The following is a 14,141-nucleotide window of genomic DNA, read 5'->3' on the forward strand; positions in this document are numbered from 1 at the left end:
CAATCGCGATAGGCTACAATCCGACCTTTATCAAAGTCAGAAACGTGATGGTACGCATTTCTCCTCCTTACACGAGGCATCACAACGACGTTTCACCAGGCAATGCCGGCCAACTGCTTTTTGTGTATGAGAAACCGGTTGGAAACTTTCCTCATGTAAGCACGTTGTAGGTGTCGGCACTAGGCGAACCTTGTTTGAATGCTCTGAACAGCTAAACATTTGCATCTCGCAGCATCTTCTTCCTGTTGGTTAAATTTCACATCTGTAGCATGTCATCGTTGTGGTGTAGCAATTTTAATGGCCAGTAGTGTATTTGGTCACTACAGTTTTGTTTTTCCTTCTCACCTGCATAACTTACATCTCTCTCTCATAACTTACATCTCACACACTTGTACCTGTAAGGTGCAGGCATGTGTACACCTGTGTGTGTGTGTGTGTGTGTGTGTGTGTGTGTGTGTGTGTGTGTGTGTGTTCTCTAGCTCCAGAAAAGTTTGGTCCTGAAAGCTAGAAAGTTTTCTCTTTCTTTTGTGTGCGATTCAATATTTATGCTATTCTGTTAGTGGTCTCCTTTACTCCCAAATTATTTAAAATGTGAATGGTGGGCTCCATGTGGTTCCCAAGTCGTGCAGTGACCGTAAACCATAAAATCACCAAATAAGCAGCAACCAGTCACAAAATCATGTTTTATTTATTTGCTTTTGGCGTGAATAAATAAAACATGATTTTGCAACTGGTTGCTGCTTACTTGGTAATTTTATTTAAAATGTGTTATCCAAATGTAAAATTTGTTAGTAGGTATAATCATAATGCTAGTGATTCAACATTTCTGCTATTCAATGAGTGGTCTCCTTTACTCCTAAATTATTTAAAATGTGTTATCCAAATGTAAAATTTGTAAGTAGGTATAATTATAACGCTAGGTTTTTCTACCACCATCTTCTGACAGATTTTTGGCAAGAAAAGTTCCAAGGTGTAACTCTTTATATGCAAGTACTGTATATTTTACCACATAAAAATAAAACATAAAATTAATGTATCAAGACCTTCCAAAACAAAGCACTTTAGACAAAAGAGTTGTACACACATACTGCAAAAATTTACATTTCCCTATGAAAAAAAAACCATTGGTTCATGAAATGAAACATGTCGAACTTGTGAGAGTGTTATGTCTCTTACTCATATTTTCTAGGAATCACTTGTTGTTGTTGTGGTCTTCAGTCCAGAGACTCGTTCGATGCAGCTCTCCACATTACTCTATCGTATGCAAGACTCATCACCTGCTTATAACTACTGCAACTTACACTCTTATGAATCTGCTTAGTGTATTCATCTTTTGGTCTCCCTCTACGATTTTTACCCTCCATGCTACCCTCCAGTACTAAATTGGTGATCCCTGGTTGTCTCAGAATGTGTCCTACCAACTGATCCCTTCTTTTTATCAAGTCGTGCCACAAATTTCTCTTATCCCCCCTTCCGTTCAGTACATCTTCATTAGTTAAGTGATCTACCCATCTAATCTTCAGCATTCTTCAGTAGCACCACATTTCAAAAGCTTCTATTCTCTTCTTGTCTATACTATTTACTGTCTGTGTTTCACTTCCATACATGGCTACACTCCATACAAATACTTTCAGAAATGACTTCCTCACACTTAAATCTATACTTGATGTTAACAAATTTCTCTTCTTCAGAAACGTTTTCCTAGCCATAGCCAGTCTACATTTTATATCCTCTCTACTTCGACCATCATCAGTTATTTTGCTCCCCAAATAGCAAAACTCCTTTACTACTTTAAGTGTCTCATTCCCTAATCTAATTCCCTCGGCATCGCCTGATTTAATTCAACTACATTCCATTATCCTCATTTTGCTTTTGTGAATGTTCACCTTACATTATCCTTTCAAGACACAGCCCGTTCTGTTCAGTTGCGCTTGCAGGTCCTGTGCTATTTCTTCTCCACGGATTTTAATTCCTACTCCGAATATTTCTTTTGTTTTCTTTACTGCTTGCTCAATATACAGGTTGAATAACATCAGAGACACGCTACAACCCTATCTCACTCCCTTCTCAATCACTGCTTCCCTTTCTTGCTCCTTGACTCTTGTAACTTCCATCTGGCTTCTGTACAAATTGTAAACAGCTTTTTGTTCCGTGTGCTTTACCCCTGCCATCTTTGGAATTTGAAAGAGAGTATTCAGTCAACATTGTCAGAAGCTTTGTTTAAGTCTACAAATGCTACAAACATTGGTTTGCCTTTCCTTAATCTATTTTCCAAGATAAGTCGTAGGGTCAGTATTGCCTTGTGTGTCCCAACATTTCTACAGAATCCAAACTGATCTTCCCCAAGGTTGGCTCCTACCAGATTTACCATTCATCTCTATACAATTTGTGTTACTTATTAAACTGATAGTTCGGTAATTTTCACTCTTGTCAACACCTGCTTTCTTTGGGATTGGAATTACAATATTCTTCTTGAAGTCTGAGTTGTATTTCACCTGCCTCATACATGTTGCTTACGAGATTGTAAAGTTTTCACATGGCCGGATCTACCGAGGCTATCAGTAGTTCTAATGGAATGTTGTCTACTCCCGGGGCCTTATTTCGACTTATGTCTTTCAGTGCTCTGTCAAATTCTTCACGCAGTATCATATCTCCCATTTGATCTTCATCTATGTATCCCATTTCTATAGTATTGCTTTCAAATACATACACTCTATATTGTCCTTCCACCTTTCTCCTTTCCCTTCTTTGCTTAGGACTGGTTTACCATCCGAGCTCTTGATATTCATACATGTGATTCTCTTTTCTCCAGAGGTCTCTTTAATTTTCCTGTAGGCAGTATCTGTCTTACCCCTCGATCTTCCTGTGATTCTTGGCACTCAGCAGACTCACTTTTATTGTACAGAAAGTAATTACTTACTACAAAGAAGGATCTTCCGCCATGTAATTTGAACTTAATGACACTTCTGTCTCACGTACAAAGTATACTTTTGAATGGGGATAGCCTGAACTACCTCTCACGACATGATGCATGTAAGATGAGTCATTACCTCTGCAGTCATACTAATGCATCTATGCTTTCTTGTTTACACACATTACAAGTAAGAATTAACAGCTCCCTCAGGTTAAGAAGGACCCACCTGGTGTCTTGGTGACCTAGCCTTCCTTTATAACCCTTCCTAACATGGAATTTTATCTAACAACTGTACTTGGAATTTTATTTCCGGAAGTTAAGAATTGACCAGTCACCTTGCAATTTTACAACCTTAGACAAGTTTGCCATTTCTCAGATAAAAAAACCCACTGATCTGTGCTACATGGCAAAATTAATAACTTGAAACTCCACAGATGTGGACTGACAGTTGTTACAAGAATGTTATGGTACCCACATTGAGCAAAAAAATAGAGAATTAATGTCTGCACAGGTGGACTGATGGCAACAATGTCATCAGAACCAATGGTTGTTTTTCTGTTTACATACATATTATATCTTCTGCATTAACATGAATTGTCTTTACATTTTTACCATGGCAGAAGTGTTATGTGTAACGCCATTCAAGAAAGAGACAGCTGTATGTATTATAAAAACAAGAAAGAAGGTTGCCAAGGTCTTTTCACATATGCTCAAGAAGTTTTGCTGAGAATCCTGAACACATCCTCCAGTAAGTTCTGATCTCTTTCCAAACAATTCCTATATTTTTGGAGTCCTGAGGAAAACAGTTGTGGTTGTCTTATTTGCTTAGGGTGAAGAGGTATACACCTGGGTACAATATTGTTCCATAGACAAGCAAACATTTTTCCATGAAAGCAATGATCATCTTGCGTCACAATGGGATGAATGTATTAACAGTTAAGGGAATTACTTTTGAACTAATAAACAGTTTGCTTACTCTTTTTCCAACAGTCTTGTTTTAATTTGATTGCTTCTTCTATCATGCACTAAACTAAGTATGGTTATTAAATGAATATCAGTTTCCAAGTTGGAGAAATAAACCATTTTTACTGCCGTTTACTATATGTAAGGAGAGCAAAACTTACTAACTGCATAATGACCGTATATGCCAAATTCTTTCAAAGATCTTTTTATTGCAGAACAATTTTATTTCCCTTTTTAAGATACAATTTCTTTGGCATTTATAAACATATAAAAAGAAGGCCACAGCATATAGCTCACATACATGATTCTTTTTATGTTATTTTATACATAAATGTACAAAAATGCACTAATACTAGAAGGCTCATTTAACTCATTGTCTTAGCCCTTCAGTTAAAATATGTTAATACCTATTCCAACATGTATTACTTATATGCTACATAAAAAAGTAATCTCATAAATAAATCCGTAAGTTAAAATGAGATTCGAAGTTTTTAGTCAATGTAATAAAGCTGCACACTTTGGACATTACCAACTATTCAAATACTATAAATAAATAAAATATATGGTGTATCTAACAGCTGCCTTACTGTCTTTATTACAATCTTTATGACAATTCATTTCATGCTACTGACAATATCACACAGCAATCATCACTAACATTGATTTGCTTGATTACAAAATTAAAGCTCAAAGACAAAACATTACTTGCCAGTGCAGTTCCAAGATAATATGAAAAAGAGATAATTACATAAAGAAGCAACAAAAATAATAGCTGCACATTGCAGTGTAGTCCTTGTTCTCATCATCCCCAAAAGTAATACATTTTTACACTGCTTGGTACATTTGAATATTCTGAATTATCTTCCCACATTTTAATGACTGTTCAGGAATCACAAAGCACACATATACTTGCATTTTCTATTTCCTATTCATAGTCCCTAACTTTAATTTATCCCAAGGACTGTTGTGACGTGTCATCAATCTCTATCAATACTAACACATTCTGTCAACAACAACTTATGGATGTAAAATGTCTCCATATTGAGGGACAATAACCCTCAATGCTGTATCTCCCAGCCTAACATAATACTTGCCTAAATAGACACTGCTGATCACTCCACCATTTTCCCCTTCTTCAATACCCTACAATGTGCTCTCTCAATATCTATATCTCTCTTTGTTAATAAGCTTACATACTGTAGACTGTAACTGTTGCTGTTAAGCAAAAAACTAATTTTACTCAGTAATATTGCTTACTTTATAAGCAATCAACAGTACAGAATATTTGGAATGATTTGAAAAAAGACTGGCAAGCCAGTACACTCCACAGTACACTATGTAATTCCCTGTCCGGTGAAATTACAATGTTAAATGAAATGCCACACTCAATATTTATTCAGTAACAAGACTAGCACTCTGCCAGTGGGAAAATAATTCTTTGTTTTTTTCAGAGCTAGTTTTCATATCAAAAAGATAGAAAAAATAAAAGTTTTAAATAATCTTACAAATACGCATCATAAAGTTGTAAATAGTCTATACAAATATGCATCATTTTTACAGGAGTGATAGTAAATTTAAATTAATCTACAAATATCATTTTTTTTATTTTGTCTTTCTAAACTGATGCAATTCCATCTGTATTCTGTCTCGCAAAAGACATAAAAATCTGCTCCAGTGTTGTTTCACTTACAGCATAGTCTTCTATTACCTTGAAATTTTTCTTCATTTCTTCTAATGTTGTAAACAATTGTTTCAGTGTGATTTGTGGATTGGTTATCTGATAATGAAGTAAACCCTAAAAATTGTTTTATGTATAATTAATTTTAATATCAGCAGATTTGTTAATGATACTCAACTATAATATTTTACTTTAGGTAAGGACTGGTCATAAAACACCTACTTGTTTTGGACTGCACATGTACAAATTAGCTTTCTGTTGAGAAATAACTTTAAAAGCAACATGAAAACATGTCTTAATATTAATTTGTCAAATTACCTAACAACCTAAAACATTAATGACGATTAACAAAGAAGTTGTACTCCCATGGTTCAAGAGGGAAACATATGATTGAAGAAATCCTTTCACATAATTTCCATGCCTTACATCATTGTACCCCCCCCCCCCCCCCCCCCCCCCCATGAACCATAGACCTTGCCATTGGTTGAGAGGCTTACGTGCCTCAGTGATACAGATAGCCGTACCTGCAACCACAATGGAGGGGTATTTGTTGCGAGGCCAGACAATCGTATGGTTCCTGAAGAGGGGCAGCAGCCTTTTCAGTAGCTGCAGGGGCAACAGTCTGGCCTTGTAACACTAACCAAAACGGCCTTGCTGTGCTGGTACTGCGAACGGCTGAAAGCAAGGGGAAACTACAGCCGTAAATTTTCCCCGAGGGCATGCAGCTTTACTGTATGGATAAATGATGATGGCGTCCTCTTGGGTAAAATATTCCAGAGGTAAAATAGTCCCCCCATACAGATCTCTGGGCGAGGACTACTCAGGAGGACGTCGTTATCAGGAGAAAGAAATCTGGCATTCTATGGATCGGAGTGTGGAATGTCAGATCCCTTAATCGGGCAGAGAGGTTAGAAAATATAAAAAGGGACATGGATAGGTTAAAGTTAGGTATAGTGGGAATTAGTGAAGTTCGGTGGCAGGAGGACCAAGACTTCTGGTCAGGTGAATACAGGGTTGTGTGTGTGGTCTTCAGTCCTGAGACTGGTTTGATGCAGCTCTCCATGCTACTCTATCCTGTGCATGCTTCTTCATCTCCCAGTACTTACTGCAACCTACATCCTCCTGAAACTGCTTAGTGTATTCATCTCTTGGTCTCCCTCTACGATTTTTACCCTCCACGCTGCCCTCCAATGCTAAATTTGAGATCCCTCGATGCCTCAAAACATGTCCTACCAACCGATCCCTTCTTTTAGTCAAGTCACAATAATGTGTTCACTATGCTGTTTGTAGTAGCTTACCCGCACTCCTATTTTTTTATTCATTAATAAACCTACTCCTGCATTACCCCTATTTGATTTTGTATTCATAACCATGTATTCACCTGACCAAAATTCTTGTTCCTCTTGCCACCGAACTTCACTCATTCCCACTATATCTAGCTTTAACCTATCCATTTCCCTTTTTAAATTTTCTAACCTACCTGCCCGATTAAGGGATCTGACATTCCACGCTCCGATGCGTAGAAAGCCAGTTTTCTTTCTCCTGATAACGACATCCTCTTGAGTAGTCCCCGTCCGTAGATCTGAATGGGGGCTATTTTACTTTCGGAATGTTCTACCCAAGAAGACACCATCATCATTTAACCATACAGTAAAGCTGCATGCCCTCGGAAAAAATTTCAGCTGTAGTTTCCCCTTGCTTTCAGCCGTTCGCAGTACCAGCACAGCAAGATCGTTTTGGTTAATGTTACAAGGCCAGATCAGTCAATCATCCAGACTGTTGCCCCTGCAACTACTGAAACGGCTGCTACCCCTCTTCAGGAACAACACATTTGTCTGCCCACTCAACAAATACCCCTCCGTTGTGGTTGCACCTACGGTACGGCCATCTGTATCACTGAGGCACGCAAGCCTCCCCACAACGGCAAGGTACATGGTTCATGGAGGGGATACAGGGTTATAAATACAAAATTGAATAGGGGTTATGCAGCAGTAGGTTTAATAATGAATAGGAAAATAGGAATGCGGGTAAGCTACTACAAACAGCATAGTGAACGCATTATTGTGGCCAAGATAGATACGAAGCCCACACCTACCACAATAGTACAAGTTTATATGCCAACTAGCTCTGCTGATCACAAAGAAATTGAAGAAATGTATGATGCGATAAAAGAAATTATTCAGATAGTGAAGGGAGATGAAAATTTAATAGTCATGGGTGACTGGAATTCGACAGTAGGAAAAGGGAGAGAAGGAAACATAGTAGGTGAATATGGATTGGGGGTAAGAAATGAAAGAGGAAGCCGCCTGGTAAAATTTTGCGCAGAGCATAAATTAGTCATAGCTAACACTTGGTTCAAGAATCATGAAAGAAGGTTGTATACATGGAAAAACCCTGTAGATACTAAAAGGTATCAGATAGATTATATAATGGAACAACAGAGATTTAAGGAACCAGGTTTTAAATTGTAAGACATTTCCAGGGGCAGATGTGGACTCTGACCACAATCTATTGGTTATGTACTGTAGATTAAAACTGAAGAAACTGCAAAAAGGTGGGAATTTAAGTAGATGTGACCTGGATAAACTGACTAAACCAAAGGTTGACAGAGTTTCAGGGAGAGCATAAGGAAACAACTGAAAAGAATGGGGGAAAGAAATACAGTAGAAGAAGAATGGGTTGCTTTGAGGGATGAAGTAGTGAAGGCAGCAGAGGATCAAATAGGTAAAAAGACGAGGGTTAGTAGAAATCCTTGGGTGTCAGATGAAATGTTGAATTTAATTGACGAAAGGAGAAAATATAAAAATGCAGTAAATGAAGCAGGCAATAAGGAATACAAACGTCTCAAAAATGATATCCACAGGAAGTGCAAAACGGCTAAGCAGGCATGGCTACAGGACAAATGTAAGGATGTAGAGGCTTATCGCACTAGGGGAAGACAGATACTGCCTACAGGAAAATTAAAGAGACCTTTGGAGAAAAGGGAACCACTTGTATGAATATCAAGAGCTCAGATGGAAACCCAGTTCTAAGCAAAGAAGGGAAAGCAGAAAGGTGGAAGGAGTATATAGAGTGTCTATACAAGGGCGATGTACTTGAGGACAATATTATGGAAATGAAAGAGGATGTAGATGAAGATGAAATGGGAGATATGATACTGGGTGAAGAGTTTGACAGAGCACTGAAAGACCCGAGTCGAAACAAAGCTTCAGGAGTAGACAACATTCCATTAGAACAACTGACAGCCTTGGGAGAGCCACTCCTGACAAAGCTCTACCTTCTGGTGAGCAAGATGTAAGAGACAGGCGAAATACCCTCAGACTTCAAGAAGAATATTTAAAGACGATTGGAAAAACTGGTTGAAGCCGACCTCAGGGAAGATCAATTTGGACTCCGTAGAAATATGGGAACACGTGAGGCAATACTGTCCCTACAACTTATTTCAGAAGCTGGATTAAGAAAAGGCAAACCTACATTTCTAGCATTTGTAGACTTAGAGAAAGCTTTTGACAATGTTGACTGGAATACTCTCTTTTATATTCTAAAGGTGACAGGGGTAAAATACAGGGAGCAAAAGGCTATTTACAATTTATACAAAAACCAGATGGCAGTTATATGAGTATAGGGGCATGAGGGGAAGCAGTGTTGGGAAGGGACTGAGACAGGGTTGTAGCCTCTCCCCAATGTTGTTCAATATGTATATTGACCAAGCAGTAAAGGAAACAAAAGAAAAATTTGGAGTAGGTATTAAAAACCATGGAGAAGAAATAAAAACTTTAAGGTTCGCTGATGACATTGTAATTATGTCGGAGACAGTAAAGGACTTGGAAGAGCAGTTTAAAGGAATGGACAGTGTCTTGAAAGGAGGATATAAGATGAACATCAACAAAAGCAAAACGAGAATAATGGAATGTAGTAGAATTAATTCAGGTGATGCTGAGGGAATTAGATTAGGAAATGAGACACTTAAAGTAGTAAAGGAGTTTTGCTATTTGGGGAGCAAAAAAACTGATGATGGTCGAAGTAGAGAGGATATAAAATGCAGACTGGCAATGGCAAGGGAAACGTTTCTGAAGAAGAGAAATTTGTTAACATCGAGTATAGATTTAAGTGTCAGGAAGTCATTTCTGAAAGTATTTGTGTGGAGTGTAGCCATGTATGGAAGTGAAACATGGATGATAAATAGTTTAGACAAGAAGAGAATAGAAGCTTTCGAAATGTGGTGCTACAGAAGAATGCTGGAGATTAGATGGGTATATCACATACCTAATGAGGAGGTACTGAATAGGGTTGGGGAGAAGAGGAGTTTGTGGCACAACTTGACTAGAAGAAGGGATCGGTTGGTAGGACATGTTCTGAGGCATCAAGGGATCACCAATTTAGTATTGGAGGGCAGCATGGAGGGTAAAAATAGAGGGAGACTGAGAGATGAATACACTAAGCAGTTTCAGGAGGATGTAGGTTGCAGTAAGTACTGGGAGATGAAGAAGCATGCACAGGATAGAGTAGCATGGAGAGCTGCATCAAATCAGTCTCAGGACTGAATACCACAACAACAACAACAACAACAACAACAACATTATAAATCAGCGCATACTATACCTGTTATGAAGGGTACATGATGAGGTGAAGAAAAGTAAGGAAAGAAAACAGAAATTTTCAGCAAGGTGGGAGACTGTTTGGAAGAGTGGAAAGTAGTTTACTGTACAGTTTGAGATTTAACTGTCAAGTTAATAAATCTACTTAATGCAGTACTCATACAACATCCATATGGAAGTAGGCAATACTCTTTTCAGTTACATTATTTGGCACCTCTTGACTACATGAATACTCTATAAATCATATTTTTATTATCTTCACCTGCAATCTGCATTCCTTAGATTTTAAAAGTTATTTATGATCATTTATAGTAATTTAATGACTTGTAGACAGGAAAGTACATAATATCATTTTATATATTGGACTTTGAAAATATAGAGATCAATACTTCAAGGAGCAGTGTTTCAGTTCAGCCTTTTTGTTGATTTTAATATCACTTCAATGATTCAATACAGTTTTTTTTTTTTTTTCTAAAATTCATAAATTTTATCACAGAATCTGGTTATCCAACGTTTAAACATTTTAAGTATTAAGGACACTTAAATCACACCTTTAAAAACATTTCTGCCTATAAATCAATAGTTCATTAGTCTTGGATTATGTGTAAAAAAAAAGCAATGGGAATCTATAAGCATTTTGTCTATAAAATTTGACAATTTATTCATCAGCTACAAAATTTCACAAATTTTGGGTAAAAAAAAGTCTTACAAAAATTATTACCTCAGATTTTTTCTTTGTTTACAAAAAATGTGTATAGCCACTGAGAATTATGTGAATATTTAATTTTCCATTATAAATATATAAGTTTACTGATCACAATAATTGTAATAACTATGCTTGTTATTTGAGAATTAAACCCTTTGCTTGCTCAAGATGTGTTAATGTGTGTTGCTGCTACTGTCCCCAGGTGTTCTGTACAAGTCAAGGAAAGTGGTTCTGTGCATTAGGCGAGTCAGTCTGTGACGTGACGTGCTTTCGATGTCATTGTGGGGAGTTGGCGACACCATGTCATGTGGCACGGCCATATGCTTTGAGGACCAGTCGAGCTGGAGCAACGAAGAAGCATGGGCAGCTGCCAGAAAGTATTAAAGTTGTATTGACACGGCTGGCCAGTGGCGACCAGGACTTGCTAATACCTCGAGTGCTATGTGGATGGATGGCGTGTGAATTTCACAGGAAGAAGAAAAAATTAATCACCAAGCTTTCGTGGTGGGTTCCTCCTTCTATATATAGTGAATATTATTGAGTACTTAAGGACTGTTACTGTTGCAATTGCTTGTGCTAATGGCCAGTAAAGCATTCACTGCAGTAGTGGTGAGACGTGCTATGTTCTGGAGCGGCCATGAAATTATGTTACTATAGTGGCTAGAAACAGTGCCTCGCATTTGTAAGTTTGGATCTGGTGCTTGGTGGCACGCTGAAGGTAGTTGGTTTACTTGAACTTCATTTCTTAATTTAGTTATAGATTTAGAATTTTATAGTTTTACAAATTAGTGGTAGTTGTTATTTAATAATTTCTTGTGTGTGTGGAAGGCAAGTGTCCATGATAAATATAGGTCACATTGTGTTTTAGGGTCGGATAGAGGACGTGTGTATTTTGGTCTGTGGCCATAGGGACCATGATTATTGCATTAGCGACCTACTGAAGTGACTTATTGCAATTTCAATTACCTATTTGAAAGTTGATTGTCACGTTAGGTACTGCACATTTGATTTACATGGTATCAGCCATTCAGCAAAGACAGATTATCTTTTAAGGTGGACCTTAAGTCATTGGGTGTGGACTGACACATCTTTTCACGTAGTACCTTGATTTTATTTATTTATATATTTATTTGGGTCAAAGGAAAATAAGCTCCTTAATTCTGTCCATTGGTTAATTTGTAATATGTTTGTATTAAGGTATTGCTTTCCTATATATATTTGTGTAACTTGTATACAGGGTGTTACAAAAAGGTACGGCCAAACTTTCAGGAATCATTCCTCACACACAAAGAAAGAAAATATGTTATGTGGACATGTGTCCAGAAATGCTTACTTTCCTTGTTAGAGCTCATTTTATTACTTCTCTTCAAATCACATTAATCATGGAATGGAAACACACAGCAACAGAACGTACCAGCGTGACTTCAAACACTTTGTTACAGGAAATGTTCAAAATGTCCTCTGTCCTCCGTCGCAGCATTGAATCCCTGATTCGCTGATGCAACCCTGGAGAATGGCGTATTGTATCACAGCCATCCACAATACGAGCATGAAGAGTCTCTACATTTGGTACCGGGGTTGTGTGGACAAGAGCTTTCAAATGTCCCCATAAATGAACGTCAAGAGGGTTGAGGTCAGGAGAGCGTGGAGGCCATGGAATTGGTCCACCTCTACCAATCCATCGGTCACCGAATCTGTTGTTGAGAAGTGTACGAACACTTCGACTGAAATTTGCAGGAGTTCCATCGTGCATGAACCACATGTTGTGTTGTACTTGTAAAGGCACATGTTCTAGCAGCACAGGTAGAGTATCCTATATGAAATCATGGCAGTGAATCGAGGAAGTACAGTACATACTGACAAAACTAAAAGGAGCTCTAACATGGAAATTAAGCATTTCCGGACACATGTCCACATAACTTTTCTTTATTTGTATGTGAGGAATGTTTCCTGAAAGTTTGGCCGTACCTTTTCGTAACACCGTGTATACTACAGTGTGTCTGCCGCTCATGTTTTCCTGTTTTCAGAAACATGTATAGTGGTCAACGTGAGCAAACCTCACCCCACGAGCTTGCAGTGTGACAGAAATCTCAGGATTTGAACTCGGGGCTGTCCGGACTCCATTAACGCGTGATTTCTCTATTCCATTCAACGAGAGGTTTGTTTTACGCAGAAGATTTCCTACTGCCCAAAGTTGAGTATAAGTTCACCCTTTGGATTGTGTGTTTGTGAAACTGTAATAAATTAACATTTGCTCGCATCCATCACATGTTCGTTAAATTGACGTTGTGTCTTCAGTTTGCATAAAGTCTAGAATCTTCCAGATGCTGAGTGTAGTAGAATGCTAATTGTAAATAGAACAGTTAATAGTACCCTTCAGGTCAGATAGCATCTAATTAATTTTACCTTTTCAGTAAGTGGAAAACTGAATGAGAAAGGCAATACCCAACACTGTAAACATTTGGTGGTTGTTACCAGCGCATAAAGGGGTCGTTGGCACAAGTCTGTCAGTTAATATTGTAAATACTAATTGCGCATAGGGCCTAGATATACAAAGGTTGTTAATTGATTATTACTGCTGATGAATTCATGCATATGTGTAACCAATAAAGAAGTGTTGCAACTACAAACTACTTGTGTTACTGGTATACAAGGTTAGAGTGTGCAATCCACACCACAGCTCTCAGTCCCAAAAATAATTGAGCATGAGAAGTTATCTGGAGGGCAGTAATTCAGCAACTTTGTTATAAGCACTCTGTCAATTTACTGATACAGTTTTGACAGTCAGTATGTCTTTATTCTGGACATGAACCAATTTTGCTATCTCTAAGTCGTTGGAGCAATGGTTCATCAGATAACCTCAGTATACGATCCAAAGGAAGTAGAAAATTTTGACATTCAAAGTATCTTCACTCTGAACGTGCTCTAATTTTGCCATCTCCAAGTCGTTGAAGCAATTATTCACCAGATATCCTCAGTTCTCCATCCAAAGTAAGTAAGTGTGAAATAAAAGCATTTGTGCTGTGTCATTGACTGATTGTTTATGTTCTAGATTTTACTGTGGGCAAGACTGATCAACAGAAATTGGCTTCCACATTTTTTTGGAAAAGTGATGAAATAGTGGCAGCACTCATGAAGCCATATTTGAAATGGGGACATAATGTTTATGGCGACGATTGGTATTCCAGCCTAGATCTGCTCCTCTGGCTTCATAACCATGGAACGACCATATGTGGTACTATTTTCAGGAACAGGCACAAGAAGCCAAAACTACAGGACAAA

At 37.9% G+C, this 14,141-nt stretch overlaps 1 protein-coding gene across 1 annotated transcript in view; it reads right to left on the bottom strand.

Moving 5' to 3' along the window:
* Positions 1-4,066: 4,066 nt before the first annotated feature.
* Positions 4,067-14,141, bottom strand: part of LOC126354493 (phospholipid-transporting ATPase ABCA1-like) — a 419,374-nt gene continuing 409,299 nt past the window's right edge. The window contains exon 26 of the mRNA XM_050004220.1: positions 4,067-5,672. Within this exon, the coding sequence (XP_049860177.1) occupies positions 5,493-5,672 (180 nt within the window). The 3' untranslated portion in view covers positions 4,067-5,492. The remainder of the gene's footprint in view (positions 5,673-14,141) is intronic.

The sequence above is a fragment of the Schistocerca gregaria genome, chromosome 3, assembly GCF_023897955.1.
Source record: "Schistocerca gregaria isolate iqSchGreg1 chromosome 3, iqSchGreg1.2, whole genome shotgun sequence".
Taxonomy (NCBI): domain Eukaryota; kingdom Metazoa; phylum Arthropoda; class Insecta; order Orthoptera; family Acrididae; genus Schistocerca; species Schistocerca gregaria.